General features: G+C 52.7%; 1 protein-coding gene across 1 annotated transcript; it reads right to left on the reverse strand.

Moving 5' to 3' along the window:
* Positions 1-18,875: 18,875 nt before the first annotated feature.
* Positions 18,876-23,235, reverse strand: ZNF703 (zinc finger protein 703). The gene is made up of 2 exons (XM_072763529.1): positions 22,813-23,235; positions 18,876-21,789 (listed from the first exon to the last, which is right to left on the reverse strand). Exons 1-2 carry the CDS (start codon positions 23,053-23,055, stop codon positions 20,242-20,244), a joined length of 1,791 nt encoding a protein of 596 aa, XP_072619630.1. The 5' UTR covers positions 23,056-23,235; the 3' UTR covers positions 18,876-20,241.
* Between the last annotated feature and the right edge of the window lie 116 nt (positions 23,236-23,351).

The following is a 23,351-nucleotide window of genomic DNA, read 5'->3' on the forward strand; positions in this document are numbered from 1 at the left end:
CAGATCTGTCAGCAGCTAGAAGGCAGGGACTATACTTCATCGAAGTTGGGACCTGTCATTCAATTCAGTTTAAATCAATTCAACTAAGTTTGATTCACTATATATTTGACGAGTGCCAGCTATGTGCTTTTGCGATTCAACTAAATAGGTAAAGACACTGGCCCTCCTGAGCCTGGATGCTAGCAGGGGCATACAAGCAACAATAAATATAATAAATAATATATAGATACATTATATAGTATAGTGAAAAGTGGTAAATACCACAGAGAAAAGAATAAAAGGAACAGGATAAGGGGATCAGGAATGAGTGTTTGTGAGTGAGTATGCATGTGTGCCTAGGTGTGGAGTTATCACATGGAAGGTATTAAATAGAAGGTTAGACTAGGTCTCTCTGAGAAGGTGAGAATTGATCAAGAGCATGAGGGAAATGAAGGAGTTGGCCACATGGACATGTAGGAGAGAGAAGTTTTCCAGATAGAGGGGACAGCTTAGAGCAAAGCCCCTAAGGAGAGGGGCGCCTGGGTGTCTCAGTGGTTGAACATCTGCCTTTGGCTCAGGTTGTGATCCCTGGGTCCTGGGATCTAGTCCTGCATCTGGCTTCCCTCAGGGAGCCTGCTTCTCCCTCTGCCCGTGTCTCTCATGAATAAATAAAATCTTAAAAAAAAAAAACACCCTAAGTGGAAGTCTGCCTAATGTGCCATAAACAATGGTGGTGGTGGGGCAGCCCCAGTGGCCCAGTGGTTTAGCGCTGCCTTTGGCCCAGGGTGTGATCCTGGAGACCTGGGATCTAGTCCTGACTCAGGCTCCCTGCATGGAGCCTGCTTCTCCCTCTGCCTGTGTCTCTGCCTGCCTCTCTCTCTCTGTGTGTCTGTCATGAATAAATAAATAAAAATAAAAAAAAAATGGTGGGGAGGCCATGTGGTAGAAGGGTAGCTGGGAAGGGGGCTGGCTCATGTGGGGTCTCAGAAGCCATGCTATTGACTTTGGCTTCCACTCCAGGTGAGATGGGAGCCCTTTCAGGGTTTCAAGCAGTTGAGTAACATGACCTGACTCTTGTGCTGCTGTGTTGAGGACAGAGGATGAGAGTTGGAGTGGGCTGGAAGGCAAGGATGGAAGCAAGTAGACCTACTGTGGGATTGATTGTGCCCCACACAAGGCTACACGCAAGTAACTTGGTGAAAGAAGACCATCAAAGCATTCACAGGCAAAAGCTGCACATTATTCTTGTATGCTCATTAAGAGCTTTATTAGAAGATGCATGTTATTTAGATTTTTGCCCTGACCGTCCAGCTTATTCACCAGGCTTGGCTTCAAAAGGCATTTTTCTCACCTAGTCAATACATAAAGATTTGTCATTGTCATTGAAGAATGTGACCGGCTTTGGAGATGGTTTTCAAAGAATGCCAAATTATGTAGAGCAAGGTAAGGTATTAGAATAAGTGTGTATCATTCCAAAGTAACTGTTTCGAATGGGACAGTATTTATTTTGATATCGAATTCCTGCTATGTTCCTTAGAAAATTCTATTACTTTATAGTGTTTCTCCCGTATTTCCTCGACAAGTGAGCAGAGGCTTGGCGCTGAGCACACAGTATGCTTAGTAAGTACGTTGTGGATGGAATTAAGCCCCGGGCATGCTGGTTTGTGCTAATTTGCATGGCAGTATTAGAAATTCCGTTTGGATTTCCAGATCCAACTAATTTTAAGGGGGCAAACTACCTTTTTTTCCCCCGCAAGAGAAATAAGACCTGCATATTTAAGAGAGGTCCTTTCCCTTCCCCCCTTGAAAAGCCAAGGTGACCACTTTCCTGTGATTTTCTTACAGGTCCGTTTAAGTGAATGAGCAGCCTGGAGGGTAATCAGTTTGTCACCCAGCAAGCAACTCTGTTAAGTGGCCTCTGTGAGCCTTAGTCACTGGGAGAGCATACGGAAGAAATAGAAACTGCCATCTTTGCCCTCATGCTGCCCCCAATCTGTGGAGAAAAACAGGAACCCCCAAAACAATAGGACACATGTAAAGACATGCTGGTGGGTGATTAGAGGAAAGGCGACTCTTTATTACCCTGTTTGTGTATCATTTTAAACTTTTGAATTTATTATAATATCCATTATACAGCCCTCATAAGAATTCTCTGACTGAAATACAACCATAAACTATGACAGCTGGAAGGGGCTTTAGGGAATAAAGTGAGCCCTTTAATACAATCCCCTCCCTCTACCAGGAGGAAACTGAGGCACAGATGTGTGAAGTGCTTTGCCTTGTGTGGCAGCTGAGAGGGGCAAGAAGTGGAACCCAGGTCCCCTGGATCGCCCCTCAGCTCCCCCTCAGCTTCTAACTGTCAGAGTGGGGTTGGGTTATAGGATCCAGGTAGAGGGAGCATTTAATGAAGGTGGGGGAGCAGCCTAACTTGTTAGGCTTGGTGTGGGTGGTGGGGGGTGGTGCGGAGTGGGGCAGAAAAAGCAGCTAGTGGGAGGATCTCTACAGTTTGTGCTTCCAAGAGGAGAGGCCCCAGGCAGGGAAGATGTGGTGGCTCATGGAAAGGCTTTGGAAGGTTGGGTCACAGCAGGGGCACCCGTAGGCACAGAGTCATGAGAGGAAACATTAGCTTTTAATTATTATTTTCTGAGGCTGACCCTACCACAGCTAGGATGGCAGGACCTGGGCGATCCGGGAGGTCAGGAATGCCTGACAGAATGAAGGTCAGCAGCGGGCTGTAATTACCTAGGGCCTCTGTGATGAACAGACCTCAGCATGGAGCATTTCAGTACTGGCCACTGGGCTGGAGCAAAGACTCTAGAGCTGGGACACCCACGGAAGAAAGTTGCCTGTTCCTGCCTGCGACTCAAGCCTTTCAGCCTATAGTGAGGGCCAGCAGGGGTGAGGCTCACAGAGCCATCCGGGCCTTCCTGTGGGAGCAAGGCCTGAAACAGGTTGTCCAGCTGTCCTGCCCTGTCCTGGCTTCAAACAGAGAAGAGCAACAAAAGCAACAGGACCCACACTGATGGTTCCCCCAGGTGTTCTTGCCGTGTTCAGAGGGCCATAGGGTGTGAGGCAAGTTAGGGTGGATATGGTGGTCCTGGCCTTCTTCCAGGCTGGGAGGCCCAGCGGACACTGCTTGCCATGGCGGTACAGTGGACCAATGTCTAGGGCTTCCAGGCCTATCGGTCCCTGGGTTGGGCCTGCTACCGTGTGTGGCTTCCTGACCAGGGCATTTAGAGTTTATCAGCTTTTATCAAACTTTCACATACATGCAAATATCTGGGGATCTTGTTCAAATGCAGATCAAGAGCCGTAGGTCAGGCATGGGCCTGATGTTCTGCATCTCTAACAGACTCCAAGGCCACAGAGTGGTGATGTTGGTGATTTTAGGGCCACACTTCCAGGAACAAGGCTTTACAGGGGGAGGTAATGGCAATTCAAATTTTCAAAGCCCTCATCTGGATAATGGCCTTGCTAGTTCTTTCTACCTTTTTCTGCCTTTTCTAGACTTTTCGAGCTCCCGACTCTGAACTGACCTCTCCTCTGAATGCTGGAGGCATTCACCCACTTTCTGTTGCTCATTTGGCCCTTAGCATCCACCATTCAGGCTGTTCTTGTGTGTCCGTTTGCCATTTCCCCAACTGGAGTGCTGGCTGCCTGGGTTTCACCTCCTTCTCTGTCCCCAAGAGGCCAAGCCACAGTCTGTGACTATAGCCAGACTCCTGTGTTGATCTGCCCTATTGGAGCTGACATCTCCTTTCCTGTGCCCTTGGTCACCTTGCTCAGTTGGCCCACAGAACTCTCACTGGGCCAGTCTCTCTGTCCCTATTGCTGGGGACTCTTGTTCTAGAACAATAAGATGGATTCCGTTCCTCTCCTAAGAGAGTGTTGAGTTCCGGAATGGGGGTAACAGTTCTCTCTTGGCAAAGGAGAAGCCGCCCAGTCAGGCGGGCCAAGGGACCATTGATCTGAGTCCAGTGAAAAAGTGGCTTCTCGGGAGCCCTGGATCCAGGCCCACTTCTAGACAACTTCTTCTTTCAACTCTCTTTCATGTGTTTTCACTTCACAAACATGCCAGTTCCCAGCTGCCCCTGAGAGACAGCAGTGATGGTGGTGGGTGGTGGTGGGGAGACCACAGCAGTAGTCAGATGTGCTAGTGGGGTGGGGAGGATATAGTGGGAGCTGCCACCGTATCCCGAGACTTTCCTGCTGGGGACTGAGGTCATATTGCAGGTCTGTGGATACAGTCCTATGGACTCACTCCACCTGACTGGTGGGATCACATAGTTACACGTATTAAAACAGAGATGTCCATGTAGGGCAAATTCACACACCAACATCTTATCCCCTTCTTCTGCCCTTTATCTCTCTCTCTCTCTCTCTCTCTCTCTCTCTCTCTTACACACACACACACACACACACACACACACACACACACAAATACTTAACCAATTAAATCTGTTGAGCGCTATTTGCAGATGATGGTGTGGAATTGTGCTGGACTTGTGTCCGGCCTCATTAAATGTCAGCATTAACAATACGGCGCTTGGCAATCAAGGCTGCTCTGTGGCTGTTAGTCATTAATCACCATCTGACAGTCCTGAATTGGAAACGAGGAGCCTGTTCACATGTGCTTGGTGTACCTAGTTACCCTCTTGGTAATCAGTCTCGGAAAAGTTTTCTTTGACTCCCTGCCTGCAAGGGCCTCTGTCCTGGCAAGGGGGCAGGGGGTCATTAGGCTCTGCTTGCCCTCTCCTCCTCCTCCTCACTGGGAAAAGAGGTTGAGGTCCTAAGAAAACAGGGGGGTGGGGAAGGAGCATATTGTTTTTGGCCTACTCTTTCCCTCTTAGGCCTGTTTTATGTAGCCTTGTTTTTATATTCTGGCCCAATAGCCAGGAAAATTCTTTTTCTCCCTTAAGAAATCCTGAAAGACAGCAGGGAGGTCGGTTATGTTCCAAAAGCTGGTGGGGTAAGTTTGCAAATGCATCCTTTCCAAGCTTCTCAGGTGTGGACCTCTGTCTGCTAGATGGGGATGCTTGGCTAATTTTGGGGATTGCTACCAGTGATGTGGGTCTGAATATCTGCAGGTCTTCTGGGTCCCTTTGCAGAATTGAGAGCAAGGCCTAGTTTCTCCTTGGGGTCCATTCTTAGTGCCTTATTAGTTTATTTGCTTATTCAAGAAATATCTGTTGAGTGCCTGCTACATGCCAGGCACAGACCGGACACTGTGGGCACAGCAGTAAACACGGGGCAAGTTCCCTCCCTCGTGGTGGTAGCTTTTCATGGGTGAGACAGGGATCAAATAGTGAATTGGTACTGTGGCAGGGTTGCTCTTTGAAGGGAAGTCCTCTGGCCCTGCATTCTGGCTGCCAGGTTCTCCCTGGGGGTACCAACGCTGGAGCTGCCATTCCTGGGAAAATGTTCATGTTCCAAAACTTTACTGACCTGGCTCCTTCCCACCTCTTGATAGTCTGATGTCCTATTCCTGTCAGCCCTGCTCTGTCTACTGAGGTATGGGCTGTTCCTAAACAGGTTTAATGAACACCCATGTCTTTTTTTTTTCTTTTTTTTATGAACACCCATGTCTTAAGAGGGGTGTCTTTTCCCTCTACTCCATTCACAGCTCATTTTTATGATTTTTTTTTCAGGACCTTGTTCCTTAACTTCAAGAAATGAGTCATAATTGGGGGGAATTCCAGCCACCATGGCAAGTTGGCAGATAAAGGAGGTCACTGGCTGCCCATACCCCAGTGGGTGTCCTCTGTCTGCCTCTAGGGTTTGCCACTATAGCCAAGGCCCCCAGAGTGACCCCTGTGCCCCCAGGATCACCTCTCCTGTTGTGGGCATGGGGAGACCAATGAGAGAAGGGAAGGCTTCTGGAGCATCTGGTCAGTGGGCCACTGGTAAAGAGTGTACATCTTTTTTCTCTTTCCTGATTGTTCTTTTGTCCTCCTTCCTTCTTTGCATTTTATCTCCCAGGTCTCTTCTCTCATCAAACTAGTGACTTCAGCTGGAAGATGTTGACATATGCTTAACCTCTTTAGCTCTTTTCCAATGAAAAGAGCTGGAATTTGGCAAGTATTTATTGTCGGCCTTGTGCCTGGCACTGTCCTAGGCACACAGGGGCCATAAGTCTATGTAAGAGACCCTTCTTGCCTTTAAGGAACTTAATGGTCCAGTGAGGGGTGATGAGGGGTCCTCACATTCAGAAGAACTATCAGAGAGATAAAATAAGGAGCTCAAGGGATTTGGAGTAAGGGGAACTGCAACTGATTGGGGTAAAAATGAGACCAGTGACTTTGTGAGGGGGAATAGGCTTATTAGGAGGAAGGAACAACAACTGAATGCAAGAGCTGGATGTTTAGAAAACAGTGAGTTTTCATGTTTGGCTCCTGGGAAGCTTCCGGCAGGGGTGGGTGGGAAGGTGTTGGAGCTATTCTGTGGAGGCCTTGCTTCCTAGGCTAAAGGCTTGGCCTCGATTACATAGTGGCGAGCCAATGAAGGCCTATGAGTTTCCAAGAGTAAGAAATGCATTCTCCTGTATTTCATTAAAATATTATCTTTCTGGAAGAGACAAAGCTGGGTCTCCCTCAAGCTTCACTCTTGGGCAAGAATCTTGTAATTATACATTAATTTGTGTCATCGTTAGTTCAATTTCTGTCTCCATCAGCAGCTAACTACACCACAGCTCCAGGAGCTAGAGAACCTCAAAACTTGGCCCAAGAGCATCCCTGAAACTCAAGGGAGAGGTCATGTCAGGCCCAGACCGGTCTGCAGTCTCCCTCTAGTTTGCCAAGATGGTGGTTGGTGCCCTGGGTGGTGAGGTGACTGAGCAGTCTCCCTCCGCACCCCTTGCTTGCCTTCTCCTGCCAGCTCCTCCCCCTTCTGGTTCTTCCAGGGCTTGGGCTGAGTTACTGAGCTGTTGTCCTTCCACGGAAGCACAGCTAACTACAAGGGGAAATACCTCCATGGCAGGAGCATTCAGCTAATGTTCAGGTGTGGATTTCCCCAGCTGAGACACTCTTCCTTCTTTACCTGGCTGATCCTGCTCAGCTTTCAGATCTCAGCTTCACGGTCACGTTCCCAAATATGCTCTCTCTGACCTTAGTTCTAATCAAGGGTTCTTTGTTAGACCCTCTCAGGATGCACCATAAAACACTCTGCTTTTCCTTCATTTCTACTTCCACAATTTATATCCTACATTGATTTTAGTTTTTTCTTCTTTTTTTTTAAGATTTTATTTATTTATTCATAGAGACACACACACACAGAGGAGTGAGAGAGAGAGAGAGAGAGAGAGAGAGAGAGAGAGGCAGAGACACAGGCAGAAGGAGAAGCAGGCACCATGCAGAGAGCCTGACGTGGGACTTGATCCAGGGTCTCCAGGATCGCGCCCTGGGCTGCAGGGGACGCTAAACCACTGCGCCACCGGGGCTGCCCAGTTTTTTCTTCTTACTAGTCTGTAAGCTTCATGAAGGCAGGGGCTGTGTGTCTCTGCTCATTATTGTATGCCCAGAGTTGAGCCCAGTGCCTGGCAGGTAGAAGATACTGAGTAATGGGTACTGAATGAATGTACTTGATGGTGTTGGGTCCATGTGGGGGCTGGAGCAACTGGCCACTGACTGGGCCATTGGTAAAAGGTAGGATTGGGCATTTACTCAGTGGTCTGGGGGTGGGTAAACTATGGGATTTTTTTTTTTTTTACTCTCTTTTTCAGAAGGAAAGGGAGAGAAGAAAACGTGGGGTGAGGACAGTAGGTATGGCTTAGTATTCTTGACAACCCTCTCTCATGGCCTGGGCCCAAGGACTCTGCTTCACAAGAGATTGTGCGTGATGGTATTGGTTATAGGGACCCTGCTTCTCCTCTGATAGAGTCCCCAGAACTTGGAGTCTGGCTTGAAAAAGAAATCTGTGGGATACTCCAAAAAGAAATAGCGTGTTCCTGACCCCAACTACCTGTCGCTGGTCTGTTCCTGAAGGATTCTGATCTTGGAAAGTCTAAAGAAGCTTTGGGCACCATTCTTTCACCCTGAGCATGGGTGAGCTGTAATCTGCTGGGGGAAATAGGAATGCAGAAGAGGAAGGGAAGAATAGAGACAGACTAAAGCAGCGCCTGTTTGAAGTGAGCAGCAGAGGAGAAAAGTCAGTATTGGGATGGCTGGGAGAACACTCTTCTTTCCTTCTTTCCCCTCTTTTGGGGTGCTCTCCCCACCAAGCGAGGTTGAGGGTTGTGAGTGAGAGCTGGGAGAGGCAGAGTGGAGGGCAAAGCCCTCAAGACTCGGGGGTGGGAGCTCTATATCCTACTGGTGGTTCTCAAGCAGGGCTGAGACCACCCCCAGGGGCATTTGGAGTTGTAGGGGATAGTTTGGGTTGCCTCCAAGATTGGGGGTTGCTACAAACAAGTAGTGTCTTGAGACCAAGGATGTTAAATCTTCTGCCCTACACTAGAGGGTCCTACCCAATAACGAATTGTCTTGCTCCAAATGCCAACCATGCCCCTCTGAGACACATGGCAAGATAAGCGTGGAAAGACAAGGACTTGAAGGCTTTATCTCTCTGGGGCCATAGAGTCCATGGAGAAAAGGTGGACAGGCCTGCTCTGCCCATGGAGCATGTGACATGGAACTCAAGGAGCGCTCAGGGCACTGTCCTGTCTGGTCCCTCCCAGCCCTCCCTTTGTGGCCCTCAAACCTGCAAAGCTGTCCAGTGGGCCCTGTTTGCTCAAGCCAGGCCTCACTCAGCTGTGATGGTTAACTTTTTCCATATGCTGGGACTGCTCCTGCGTCAGAAAATGAGGGAGGATGGGGGAGAGATGTGCCGCCAGAGTGGTTGCGGGTGGAGGCGAGGGGTGGCAGCAGGAATGTCCGAGGGTTAGCGGGAGAGGTTTTTTTGGGGGCATCCCTGCGAGGGGGAAGTGCGGGGGGAAGTCAACAGCAACACGTTCTAGCCTGTTGGGAGGACGGCTGTTGGCACCAGGAGAAATCCATCCAGCGGAGCCAACCCTCATTAATCATCCGGGCGGCTGAACTGCCAGCTCCTTTCAAGATCTTTCAAGAAGGGTTTTCACCCAAAATAGAGTTGAAAATGTGCTGGGCCCTACTCAGAATCTCATCAGTCTGGGCATTATGGGAAGTGTCAGGCAGGCTGTGACAGACAAGGCCTACTCTGTTCAAGGGGTCCTGACTCCCACGGCCTGTCATATCAAGCGCCTGATCAAATTTGACAGCTTCATTTGTACCTACAGAATAGATAAAAGGGGCTGTTCATTGAAACAAATGGAGGGGAAGGGGTGGGGGAGGGAAGGGAGGTGAGAGGGAGTGTGTGTGCGTGTGTGTATTGGGGGGAGGAATGGCCCTGGGGGTGGGACAGAGGGGAGGGTGATGCTAGAGCAAGGGGTGCAAAGTAGGATGCTCTCCAAGAACATTTGTTCCAATACTCCCAGAGAAGGGAGATGGGGGGGGGGGTGGTCAGGGAAGACAGGTGAGTGTCAGGAGGGGGATGGGTGTGAAGGCCCCACCTACCACTGGCACCCTCAGAAGGCTCCTGAGACCCTTTCTGTGCTCGGGTCCCTGATGTTGTATCTGGAGCCAGGCAGGTGGACCCTGGGGGGCAGGAGAGCCCAAGGAGGATGGCTATGACTGGAAGAGCCCAGCCAGCATATGGGATGCATGTTTCAGTTCCAGCTCTTGAGCTGAGTTGTGCGGAGCCTACCTGCCCTCTGATGTGGCCCCTTCACTGGGCTTCACTGTGCTCTGTGTGCCTGAGGCTGCTGCCCTGCTTTGACGGGGTTGGTGGGTGCCACACCTGTGCTGGCGGCACCCCCCCCCCCCCCCCAGTCACTGACTCCCTAAAGCTCTCCTTGCCTTTGTGCTCCCTGCCCGTGGAAGCCGGTTGGCATGAGCTGGAGGGACGTCCTCTAACACATTCTGGCTTTGGGCTTTCTCAGGCCGCCCCACTGGCCTCAGAGACCTCTCCCCTTCTTCCTTTGGGGGCCCAAGGGGAACAAATGAATCCTTCCAGTGCCTGGGGTCCTCTGAACAGCTGGCAGTTTTTGTGAGTCTCCTTCACGTGTTAATGTCATGCCTTATTTCACATTATGAGTCTGTGTTTGTATGGCTTTCCCTACTAGATTGTAAACACTTTGATACAAGGGGCCATGTCTTATCCAGCTACTCTTTGATAGCAGTTAGCACAGGAAGTAGGCTTTCACGAAATATTTCCACAAGTACAAGTGCACTGCAAAGTTCAGCTGTAACCATCAGGAGGTGAGCCTGGGATCAGAGGATTTAAAGTTCTTTTCTGACCTTTAGAGGAGAGGGTCTGAAGTTGGAAAGGCTCTGGCTATCCTGCCCTCACCCATCTATGCCTTTGGGAGATTTAGAGAAAGTGCCCCCTCGCTGATACAGCTGGGCCAGGTGTCATGGGTGGCCACAGGGACCTCATTTGCTTCCTGGGCCAGATGTTCTCATGCAGGGCACCAGCCTCACAAGAGAACATGGAGGCTCCTTGTGGCTGGAGTATAGGTTTTGGGCATCAGATAGACTTGGTAGGGACCTTGCTTCTACTGCTTACTGGCTCTGTGACCTTGGAAAAAATGTGTTCAATGACAGACTCAGCCGCAGAGAATTGCTGCCAGGAGTTAATGACATCTTGTGTGGAAAGTGCTTAGCACAGTGCTGGGCACACAGTGAGCACTCCATCAGTGTTCAAGAGGGAAGAGGGCCGTGTCTGGTCCCTGTTGCCCAGAGCTTTTTCATTTCAGCTAAGAGCACATACTGTGGATGGCACTTGTTTGTCAGTGACCATTGACCATTATCACTTTCAATCAATCCTTACCTTTTCGTGAGTTTCACAGATGAAAGCGTTCCTAGAGTGCAGTCCAGGGAGGTCCCTACCCTTCTTGTAAGGAGGCCTTGTTAATATGCTGCCTCTATACTCAACAAGGTGGTTCTTTGCAAGCTGCCTGACGGAGATCTCAGGACTACAAAGTATGCAGAAGGTCACAAGTCTCTGACCTTCAAGGTCCTCGTAGCTCTGAGATGTCCATCCTAACTGTAGTGAGGCCATGCTTGTCTGGCTAGGGCATTCCATCCCCGGAGGCACTGTTTTCTGTAATTTCAAATGTCAACTTTCTCCAGGTGAATAGAGCTCAGTGGGTTTGGCAGGAGTTTGTTTGTTGAAGCCTGAGGAAGCAGGGTGAAGGTAGCTGGAGGGATGGAGAGGAGAACTCAGTCTTATTCATGTATGGCCGTCAGCAGACGTGTGCTTTCATCTCACACAGACTCAGCTTCCCCTGGTGTAAACTGAAATGTGGAAGGCGGGATGGAAGTTGGTCAGAGTACCCAGGCATGAGGGAAGGTCAGCAGCCTCCTGTGCTGGCAGTTAGGAGGAGCCTGGTGATCAGTTCTAGTTAGAGGAGTCTGAACAGATGACCAGGAGTGACACATGGCATTATGGCCTAAAACGTGTAATTTTTGAGGATTCTTTGGCTCTTCCCCCTCTGTGACTGAAGATGTTCCTTTGTTAGTGGGTCTGATCAATTATAAGCAACCCCGTGATGCTTTCTGATGTGTCATCTTAGTTAGACCAACCTGGTTATCTAACAAAATACATATCTAGGTACTTCTGTGAAGGAGTCTTGCAGATACGATTGCAGTTCCCATCAAAAGGGAGGCTGTCTGGGGGGTGGACCTGACCTAATCAGGTAAGCCCTTTAAAAGATGGGTTAGGCTTTCCCTGAATTTAGAGATTTCAAAGGGCTCATGCCAGTGGTTTCAGGCTTGGATCTTCCCTGCCTGCCCTAGAGACGTACAACTTGCTTGGTTAGCCACCACAGTTGTGTATACCAATGCCTGGCAATAAATGCCTTCCTATATTACTGGTTCTGCTTCTCTGCTCAAACCGGGACTGATACAGAGATCCTTGTCAATGGTGGCTGTGCGGTATAAATGAGAAGCAAGTCTTTGTTGTGGTAAGCCCTGAGGATTTGGGGTTCATTTGTTACCACAGTGTAATCTGGCCTATAATGACCACCTACAACAGCATTAATATAGAGCTCTTGGTCCATCATATGTTTTAGCTTGCACATCTGCTCCTTGAGGCCAGGCCAGGCCATGTCCCTCCCATCTTTTTAGTTCCCAGAGAAGACCATGGGACCTAGTATGCACTGGGTGCTCTACAGAGTAGAATACATTACAATGTTTACTGAGTGAGTCAAAGCCACTGCACTGAGCAGCATCTCAGCTCCTGGGAAGGAGAGGCAGGACCAAGGTAGTTGGCACTACATCTAGCGCAGTTCCAATCCATGAAGGGACACTGGCCAAAACGTTTTGATGGGGGCAGATCCCCATAGTCTATCCACCTGTAGCTTCTAGACTCCCTTTGAAATAAAGTCTGAAGCTATTGGCTTAGTGCAAAGAGTTTTATAATCAGAAATGTGTTACAATCCTGGTTCTACAGCTCTTTGACTATGAGACTTTCAGCAATTTACTTAATCTCTCCAAATCTTGTTTTTTCTCAGCAAAAGGAACTAGAGGTTTGTTGTAAGTATTAAATGCCCTGTACATATCATTATATTTAACTGTGCTATGGTGCACTCACAATGATGCTTCCTGAGAAACCCTGGGTGGGCCTGGTCTATTGCTTCTGCACATTTGTTTAGCAGTCCTTATATTTGAAATTATCAAAGTAAAAAGGAAGAGCATGATCACACTATTTCTCTATGGATTGGGTATAAACCTACCTGTATGTAACTCGCACTACACATGTGCACACATTTATATGTATGCATACCCAAAAGAGCGACCGGGACATAGGGAATGTGCATTGACATCTTCCAAATTACTGTTTGCATTCTAAAATCTGGCTCTAATTTAAACTTGAGACAGATCATTTTATCTTATGTTCCAAAGAGCTGTAGAGATACCCACTGCCCACTCAGAGCAAAGGTTCCTCTACCCCTCTGTGGTTTGATTTTTATCTACTTTTCACTTCTCTTGCCAATTCCATCTTCCAAAAGCAATTGGCTGTACATTACAAAAAACATGTGATTCTTTTCATAGACCTTGGTTTAACCACATGAGATTCTCCACATTATTTTAATTTTAAATAATGATTTCTGACCCACTTAAGCACCCAGGCAACCTTTGAAATATGTGCATCACCTGAAACTCAGCATCTCATCAAATTAAAAAAATATTTTCATAACTTATTTTGTTGGAGTCACTTCTCTGGGTGAAAAGCTCATATTACAGTATTTTTCTTCTGTACACTCCACCTGAGCCCCCATCATTGAGGTAAAGTCACTAAGTTTCTTTCATTGTCCTGATAGGAACTTTAGAATTGTATTTGGAGGCACCTGGATGGCTCAGTCGGTAAGGTCGTGATCCTGGGGTCCTGAGATCGAGCCCCACATTGGGGCTCTCTTGTGCTCTCTTTCTGTCAAATAAATAAAATCTTAAAAAAAAAAAAGAATTCTATTTGACTAGGGACTAGTGACTGAGAAACTCACAGAATATTCCAGTTAGAAAGGGCTTCAGGATTACAGGGCCTGAGAGCTTCATTTCAGAAATAGAAAAATAGACTCAAATTAAGTGACTTGCTCAAAGTCACACACAGTAATAAGTTTCAGAGCTAGAAGAAAATCTCAGTTTTCTAACTCCCATTTCTATGCTCTTTCTACCGGATATGTAATGACTAGATTTTCTGGGGTTACCTGGACAGTCCTAAAGTTCACCGGAGTCTACTTGTACCATTTGTCTGTATTATAAAGTTTATAAAATACTTCATTTTTATAAAATACTTCATCACTTCATTTTCTCTCAGCCAATACGCCCAATTTCTTCTCTTCTTCTTCTTCTTCTTCTTCTTCTTCTTCTTCTTCTTCTTTTTAAGATTTTATTTATTTATTTCAGGAGAGGAGAGGAGAGGAGAGGAGAGGAGAGGAGAGGAGAGAGAGCGAGAGAGAGAAGGTGGAGGAGCAGATGGAGAGGCAGGCTCTGTTCTCAGCTCAGGGCTCAATCCTATGACCCTGAGATCATGACCTGAGCCAAAATCAAGAGTCAGATGCTTAACTGACTGAGCTACCCAGGCGCCCCTCAACTTCTTTAAGAGAAAGTGCTCCCAGTTCATCTATGATCCAAATCCACTGACAGCTTTTCCTGTTTTAGGAAGTGTTAATAATGCTGGTGATATACCACCACCCTGGGAAAACTTGGAAAGGCACTTCATTTAGCAAGAAGTACACACCATTTCCATACGTGGAATGCTCTGTGGAAGGTGCAAGCCCACTAGGGAGAAAGCAGGTAGAAGGAAATCCAGAGGTGCTGTATATAGCGTTAATGAAGCCTGTTCCTTGGTCTGCTTTAGAAATGGAAATTATGGGCTCAGGGGCTCAAGTTCCAGCTCCCTTCTCCCTGTGGAACCAAGGTCTCATCATCCATTTTTCAGCCTTCAAAAAAGGATGGGCCTCCAAGGAATTGGGGAGCCTCCCAACAGGTGGGGGCAAGGTCACCCACATCAGTCCCCAGGGTCTCCCCCTCTGGCCCCTGCAACCTGCCTGTCTAATCTTCACAATTAGCACCGTATCATATCCTGTCCTCTTCTCCACTGTCTGCCCAGGACGATTCAGCAGTTTATTAGATCAGCATAAATGCAGTTATATGCAGTGCTCTTGTCTCATGGGTGTGTCTTGTCCCTCCAACTAAATCAGACAAGAATTTGAGTTTTCTTGAGTTTTCTCCTGTGTCTCACGGCATCCAGCATCATGCTGGGCATATCCCCGGAACTCTGCAAATTCTGTTTCCTTAGATGAATGGCCGCCTTGAAGTATAAATCCCCAAATAGTGGGGCCCTCCTTTCAAGCTGGCATTTCTCTATTTTTGTCCTTAGATACATCAGTTGTCAAAACATTAAACATGCAGGTGGAAAGAAGTAGATATCACTCTTGGTCCCTCTACCTCTTTTGAAAAGTTGAAATCAGCCACTGGGCTCTATCAATTAACCATCATGCCCCCAGCTTCGCTGCCACCACCCCCTCCCCCCAGGGGCACCTGGACCTGGACCCGTGCAGAGGGGTGTCTGTGTGGGATGTGTGTGTGTTGCGGGAGGGGGTGGTTTTGCTTCAGTTCTCTGTTTTGGGCCTGGCCCCACCACTCCCTTCTGCAGCCTCCCCCTCCTCTAGGTGCCTCTCCTGTCCTCAGACCCAGTGGCCTGACAGCTGGTTTGGGGCTGGCCCGGGGGAGAAAATGTGGGCATGCCGAGTGTTACAATGGGATAGGCTTTGTCCAGGGGCCAGGGTGCGTCTCCACTGACCTTGGATGGGAGTGACTGGGGACAACTGAGGGGAGGCAGCTTCCTTCCTTCTCCTGGCTGCAGGGTTTTAATGTCTTCTTTGTTGGTCTGGGCCCCTGGAGACTGCCCTGAAGGGAGAGACTTGAGGCTGGTCCCTCCCTCCCGGACAAAATGGTGCATGCTTTTCCTGTTTAAACAGGGCGCAGTTGTGAAGTGCCCTGACTCTGCACACACCAAGGCCCGGCAACGGCTGCAATAAATCAATAGGAAAATAGAAGCTGCCAGTTAGACTAAACAAGTGCATTTGCAAAGACGGCTAGCCCTCATTAATCACTCTGACAGTCCTAAAAACACATTTCCCCTTTAATGACTGTATTTGGATAATCAGTGCTTTTTCCTCCTCAGTCAGAGTTTGAGTAACAGACAGCTGGTGTTATTACAGCCATTGGGGAGGGAGGGCTGGGATTAGGGTCTGCGGAGAGCCATCCACTGGAGGTCTCCTCGAACCGGGTTGGCTGCAAAGCTGTTGTTATACAATAATGAGGGGGGCTTTGTGCTGCCATTGATGGCTCCCGGGCAGCCATGTGCAAGTTCCCCCCAAACCTTGACACCCACCTGCATTATGTGAATACAAAAGCTTCATGTTGGGTTTTACGAGCTTTGGCAGATTTAACTACCCCCCCACCTCCTGGCTGGGGAGGCAGGAGTTTCTCTGGCAGCGAGGTAAGAAGATGGGTCGATGTGATTTGGCTTTGTTTCCTTTAGGTGACTTTGGCTTTCGGGAGAGAAAGTTTAAAACCTAGCACATTCCTCTTTATAAATGATGTAACACATTAATGCACAGCACATTATGAAAATGGTAATTCAAACCCATAGTGCTCCAAATTAAACCATACATTATCGGATGCACTCAACCATCTATTTTGCAAAAAGACAGGATGAATGAAATCAAATCAAACAGAACCGGAGAGCAGCTTCCCCTACAGAATGATTAATAAAGTGTAGAGCCTCAGGATTATTGCAAGACGAATTCCACCGTAACCCAGACGTACATCAGGAGTTAGCTCCTATATTGAGAGACACGTCATAGTATGCTGGGGAGGGCAAGGAGATGATGGACGCCCCATGCCTCCCACTTGGGCTACGGATTTCTCAGGAGGTGAGCTGGTGGGGATGACTGGCAAGTTAAAAATCTAACACCGCGCAATTTCTGTTTGTGTCAAACCTGTATCTGAGGGTGAGCCTCTCCTCTCCCTCTCCTCCCTTCCTCCCACTGCTGCCCACGAGGCCACAAAAATAACCAGGCAAGAGGTGTGAAAATCTGACCTGGAGCCAGGAACGTCCAGTGTCTCAAGTTCCAGCTCTGTGCTTCCACCCTTCCTGGTGCCTTGGGAACACAGGCCCCATTTCTGGCGCCTGGGAGAGATTAGAAGGAAGAAGGGGAGGAGGGCTAGGAAGAGAAGGAGGTGGAGAAATAGAAGGTGGAGGTGATTCTCAAAGAAAAGAGTTGCTGGATGAATTAATTATGCAAATAAGCAGTTGGTTGGGAGCATTATCTCTATTAAAACAGCAACTTTGTTTAATGAGAATTTAGCTATTGAAAGTAACCAACTCCCCACGAGCTAATTAAAACAGCCACATTTCTTAGGAACTGGCACCCATTTATGCTGAGGAGGGCTCACATCTCACGGTAAGAACTGGGACACTCCAGACTACAGTGCTTGCCCTTTGATGTCACAATGGTAGTTGAGGGCACCCCCGGTCCAACTAGGCAAATGGCATCCTTCCTAGTCTGCAAAGGCCACCAGTATATTTTCTGGGGAAACTCAATAGTCAGAGAGGTCTAAGCTCATGGGGAGCCATGCAGCTCTACAAACGTGACTTTTGCTCTACAGAGAGTTCACTATGGGAGACAGTGAATCTATTCTTTTCTCTATCCCAACAAGAAATGAACCCTGGAGTCCTTAGCTAGGAAGGTCTGAAGATGGTAGTTTTTAACAAAGAGAAAAGTTTAAGTCTTCCTGCAGAGGGAGCAATTGCCATCAGTTTCAGCAGGCATTAAAAAAAAAAAAAAAAAAAGGCATCTGAAGGAAAGGGAACTTGAGAGGAAGGGAATGTGACCAACAGCAAACCACACAACAGAGAGAAAAAACAAAGCAAGTCGCAACATTTCAGGTCTTTTAAAGATTCTAGCCGATTTGAACTTTGAGAAATCGGCTAATGATGATCCCCCAGAAACACCCTGAGCTGGCCCCAGGGGCTGGCTCCATCCCATTCTCCCCGACTCCCCCACTGGCCCCCACGAGCCCAAAGACACCAGCAGCTCAGGCCCCTTCCCCTGGGACACATGGTGGCAGAAGCAGCCTGACGTTCTCTGGCCTAAGGAAGGAATTTTGGTCAGAAACAAAGAGTGGCAAAACTTCAAAAAACCCTAATCCACCTCCCCGCTCCCCCAGAAAACATCTAACGTTGAGGTCTCGTCAAGTCCCAGGGCACGTCCCGCGATTCTCCAGCCTCCAGCCGCGCGCTGTGGCTGGTCCCTCCCCCGCCGCCTTCTGCGCTGACCTCGGCTCCACCTCTACCGACGTTTCAGGGGCCCCCGGTTTGCAGAGCGCGCACTGCCCGCCAGGTCGCATCCTCACCGAGAAAGCAAAGCAAACCAGCAGCGCAGCAACGGCTCGCCGGGCGCGGCCAGGAGGGGGCGGGCAGCCCGCCTCGACGTGCGCCCGACACGTGTCCGCCGGCCCCTGCTCCCCTCCGGCCTCGGCCTCGGGGAACCGCCTCGCACGGGAGGTCCCCGGCCCCGCCGCGCATCCTGGCAAACGGCGCCCGAGGATGCCCAAGCCTGCGCCAGCCGCGTGACCGAGGGCGCTTCGGGGTCCCAGTGACTCCGCGCCTTCTCAGCACCACCCAGACCCCGTCCAGAGAAGGCTCGGGAGGCACCAATGCCTGGGGTCGACAGCCCAGCGCTGGCCTCGGGGAGCCCCTGAGCCTCGCAAAGCACCAGTCCCTGCAGGCGCACGAACTCTTTGGTTTCAAGGCGTCTAAAAGGCGGCCAGCAAGAGGAAAGCAGGCGCGTTTCGAGTGGGCCGCGCGCGGGCGTCGTCGGGGCCGGCGCCGGTCACGCATCTTCCCGCCACTAGGTGGCGCCGGAGGCACGCCGACTTCGCATCCCTGCAGGGCTCTGGGGACGGTGCTGGGGACCGTCCTGGTGCAGCCAGGAGTCTGAGCCCCGCGCCCCGGTTCTCTCTCCCAGCCCCTCGTGCCTCGAATCCAGGCCCAGAGGAAAAACTGCATTTACACACTCCCTCCACCCTGTCCCCAGGAAATGTCAAGGACTTTGAAGTGAGCCTGGGAGCTAAATAACCAAGTGGAAAAAAAAAACCCATAAAGGCGGTTTTATGTTATTTGTAATGCGTTGGCAGAAGTTCTGTGTTTTTTTCCTCCCCCCACCTCCTTTCTTGAGGAAAGGCATTAAACTCGACCTTGAACGGAAATCTCAGAAGGAAACCATAAGGTATTTAAACAAGAATAAAGGAAGGACATCTGCTCAGGTGTCTGGAAGTGGGACAGTGGGTGAGGCAAGAGAGAAACACACCACGGTGTGAATATAGCCAAGTATTCCATTTATTAACAAAATAAGTCTTACCAAGGGAGAGCTCTGTTCATCTCAAACAGGCCCCACCCCACCCCCACCCCCCCACTGCTGCATAAGACCAGGAGGGAGGGAAGGTGTGGGGAGAAGACCCAGGGTCGGAGTCTTCAATCCCAGTCACTGAGGGAGCCCACGGAAGCCCACGGCCAACTTGGGGATTCTGTCGGGTCAGGCCTGGGAGGGGGTGATGGGGCTACTGTGATCCATGTCCTCCCCAACTGTCTCCCAATGGAGCTACCAGGGTTGTACTGCCCTCTGATATTGCCAATGGTCTGCTTTGGAGGGATCTAGCCAAGAATCACTGACCCTACCCCTACCAGCAGGAGAGGGACCACTGCCCCAGTAATGGAGAATAAAACGTGACTATCAATGCACTTTGCAAAATATAAAGAGCAAAGTTTTATACCAGCAGGACCTTCTAGGGCTTTTAATTGAATAAGATGAGCCCTACAGGTCCCCCACCAGCAGGCAGTGTGACTACCGGATGTCTGGAGCCATGAAGAGTCTGGAAGGTAGAAAGGCCTCTCTCTTGGGGTGGGGGCGAGTCTGCTGGTGGGGTTGGGGCTCTCAGTGCTCAGAGCAAGACAGAGGAGCAAGGCTCTAATTTTGGGGGCCAGGGTACAGACCAAGGGCCCCAGAAGGAGAGGGTGGCAGGGGAGGAATCACAGAGCAGAGTTCTGGGTCAGTAGAATGCGCAAGACGTCTTGCCACCAAGGCAGATCCCTGCACCCCCCAAATGCTTTACAAAAAATATCTCCTCTCTGTTACTCGTACAAAGGATAAAACAGAACCTCAAATGTAAGGAAACAAGAAGAAATGAAGGGGAAAGAGGGGGAAAAGAGAAGGGAGAAATGTAGTCTTAACCGTTAGGAAGCATGCAAGAAACGCCCCAGGAAGGGAAAACAAATAGAAGCCCAGAACCCCAACTCTCCCTCCTCCCCCTAAAACCAAACCAATAAAAAAAAAAAAGCAAAAGCAAAACAAACAAAAAAAACCTTATATCTAGGAAAAAGAAAAAAAATAAAAGAAAGGAAGAGCGGTGGGGAACATGTGGTTATTTGTGTGATTAATATTATTATTTGGGGAACACAGACTTTTTGCATACCATTGACTCGTGTGGGCCGTTAATGCACTTATATTCCCAGCTTGTAAGCTAACATTATAGTAAATAAATACACAGTCCGGTGGGGAGGGTCTGGGCGGGGAGCCCCGGCAGGGAGAAGCAGTAGTGGAGGTTGGCAGCGGCGAGGCGGCAGGGGGGAGGAAAGGAGAGGGAGGGGGAAAGGAGGGGAGGGTGGGGGGAGCAAGAGCTGTAGTTACTGGTATCCCAGTGCGGAGGCTGAGGCTAGTCTCTGTCCGTACAGCGCATACGGTGAGTAGTAGGGTCCGGCTGTGGGGAGGGAGGGCACGGCCAGGCCCCCAGCTGTGGATAAGTGGCTCTTGCCATAGGGGTGGTACCGGCTCAGCCCCAAAGTGTGTGGACTCCGCAATGACAGCGACCCGGGGCTGCCCGGGGCGGTGGGCGGGGGGAGGTGCAGGTGGCAGGAGGCGGCGGCCGCGGCGGCTGCGGCGGCGCTGCCCAGGCCCGAAGCCCCGGGGTAGGCGGCCAGAAGTTTCTCGGCGCCCGGCAGGGCCGTGTGAGTCCGTAGGTGGCTGAGCAGCTCCTCTGAGGTGGCGAAGCGCTTGTCACACGGCCCGCTGGCCGCCACCCAGTTGCAGCTGTGCGGCAGCGGTTCGTTCTGCAGCATAAAGCCGTAGGTGTAGAGCGGGTGGCCCGGGAGCGCGGCCTGGGCGGCGCTGGACGAGAGCGCAGCGGGCTGCAGCGGGTGCCCGGGGTACACCAGCGGGTAGCCCCCCGCCTTCAGGCTGGGCCCCGCGGGGTCGTGCGCGCTGCAGGTGGAGCAGCTGGAGCCGCCAAGGTGCGAGGCGCCGTGGTAACCTCCCAGGCAGTAGGGGTCGCGGCATAATCCCTGCAGGAAGGAGGGCGGGGAGGCCCCGGTGAGCGGGCTGGAGCTGGGGGGCTTGCCCGGAGGCAGGCCCAGGCCCCCCGACAGCTGGCCTCCCACGAGGCCAGACTTGCTAGGATCCAGGCCAGGCACAAACTGAGACGGGTAGCCGGCGTAGGCGCCCACGATGGAGCCGTGGTAGCCGATGCTGGAGGGTGGCAGCGGGAACACCGAGTGGCCCGGCTTGTAGGGGGACACGGGCGCCACGTGGCCGGCCCCCACCAGCGCCGAGGGCGGCTCGGACTTGCGCCCCGAGGCCCCAGCCTCCGCGCCACCGCCGTGCGCGCTGGGCTCCGCACCGCTGCCGCGGCTCACGGCCGCAGCCTCCGGGCTGGGCTTGGGCTCCGGGTCTTTCTTGTCCAGCTCCCCCCCGCCGCCGCCGCCGCCGCCGCCGCCGCCGTTCTTGCAGTCAGGGTGGTGCGGGGAGCCGCCCCGGGAGCCGCCGGGCGAGGACGACGACGAGGACGCGGAGACGGGCGCTCCATGCGGGGGGAAGGGCGTGCAGGCGGCGCTGGGGACCCTGAAGCCCGCCTTGTCTCCCGGGGACAAGGAGGATGCGGAGGAGGTGGACGACACGGAGGAGGAGCCGCTGTCTTTGCGGGAGTCGCCGCCGCCGCCGGAGCCCTTGGAGTAGGGCTTGAAGCTGGACTTGTCCTCGGCCGGCGAGTCCCCCAGCTGCTTGAGGGCCGCGGACGCGGACGCGGCGCCGGCGCCGGGGCGCCCGGGGTCCTTCTCGGCTCCCAGCCCGTTGGCCGCCGCGGCCACCGAGTTGAGCTTGGAGGAGGGCGGCGGGTCCGGCTTGCCGATCTGCGAGCAAGTCTGGGCCAGCAGCGCCAACGGACTCTTCTTGGCGTCCAGCTGTGGGAGACAGCGGCAAGGGGAGGGAGGAGGAGGTGAGACCGGCAGGGCGCGGGGGCCCGCAGCGCGCCTGGGGAGCCGGGCCGGGGGCGCGGGCGCGGGCGCGGGCGCGGGCGCGGGCGCGGGGAGAGGGTCTGAGGGCGAGGGCCGGGCCGGGCGCGGCGCGGCGGGGCGGGGCGGGGCGGGCCTGCGGGGTGGAGCTGGGCTCGCAGGCCCGGGATGGGTCCGTCGGTCCGCTGCGCCCCCGAGCGCGGCGCAGGCCCGGGGAGGCCGGGCGGTGGAAGCGGCCCACCAGGGGCCGCCGCGGGAGCAGGTGACTGCGCTGCAGCGGGGCTGGGGGAGGGGCTGCGACTCGCCCCCGACCCTCCGATCTCCCCCTCCCCTGTGCCCAGGAGAAAACTTACTCCTCCAGTTCGGGCAACTTCGCTTGGGACGGGTTTCTGGCGCTGGCGCCGCGCGGCAGGAGCCGGGACACGCGCGTCCTAAAGCCGGGGCTGCCGGGGCTGCCGGGGCTGCCGGGGCTGCCGGGGGCGCTCTCTCGGTGGCCCCTCCCTCCCGGGGAGGGCACCCAGGGAAGTGGGAGGAAGGAAGACCTGGGCCCGGGAGTGCGGGGCGAGAGCGCTCCGACCGGCTGGGACAGAGGCGGAGCGGGGCGGGGGCGAGCCGGCCTCAGAGAGACCGCGCGGGCGTCTGGGGGCTGGGGGCGGGCAGGAAAGGCCCAGGCGAGACCGCCCTTGGCCTGGAAGCCGGGTGCCAGACGCAAAGTAGAGGGCCCGGTGGAGACTCCAAAAGCAAACCCGATCCAAGAGAAAACACGAAGCTCTGAAGGGCGAGCGTGGAAGGGGCAGCCTTCCACGGAGAAGCCTGCGGAGAGCCGGGCGGACTCCGCTCCCCGTTCCCTCGGTCCCTCCTCACCCCGTCCGCCGGCCTGGCCGGACCTGGGCGGCGCAGGAGCCCCGGGGCGCAGGGCGCGGGGAGTAGGGCCGCGGGCCCGGCAGCGGCGGGCGGCGACGGGGGACTGACCTCAATGGGGCTGACGGGAGTGGAGGACAGCGGCTGCAGGTACTCCGGGTGCAGGAGGTGGCCGGTGTGAGCGCTCAGCATCTTCAGGACCCTGATCGGGAGCCGGTTCGCCTGGCGCAGGGGGTCCGCCGGGGGCAAGAGGGACACCGCCGCCGGCACCGCCGGCCTCTGCCCGCCGCCGCCGCTGCCGCTGCCGCTGCTTTCGGGTGTCCTTGGGTTAGATCCAGCGGGCGAATCGCTCATTTGGAGGAGGCAGCGCCGCTGGGGGGGCGGGGAGGGAGGGGAGCACCGGGGAGGCGAGCTCCCGGGGCGGGTGGGCTCGCTCCGCAGCGCCGAGCGCGGTGCAGCAGTCGCGGCGCCTCCACCCCTCCTCCTCCTCCTCCTCCTCCTCCGCCTCCGCCGCCGCCGCCGCCCCGCCGCCCCGCCGCCCCGCCGCCGCCGCCGCTAGCCCGGGCGAGACACACAAAAACCTTCGCCTTCCCCGAGCCGCACGTCAAATAGCCGCGATCGGCAGCCACACTTCAAAGGGATCGCCGCGC

This window comes from Vulpes vulpes, chromosome 7 (genome assembly GCF_048418805.1).
Source record: "Vulpes vulpes isolate BD-2025 chromosome 7, VulVul3, whole genome shotgun sequence".
NCBI classification, from domain to species: Eukaryota; Metazoa; Chordata; class Mammalia; order Carnivora; family Canidae; genus Vulpes; species Vulpes vulpes.

What these genes read in the sequence shown, in the direction of transcription:
- ZNF703 (XM_072763529.1), bottom strand. Translation starts at nt 23,055, where the DNA reads ATGAGCGATTCGCCCGCTGGATCTAACCCAAGGACACCCGAAAGCAGC. An exon ending in CTCCCGTCAGCCCCATTGAG is followed by an intron (nt 21,790 to 22,812) that starts GTCAGTCCCCCG and finishes TGTCTCCCACAG; the next exon opens with CTGGACGCCAAGAAGAGTCC.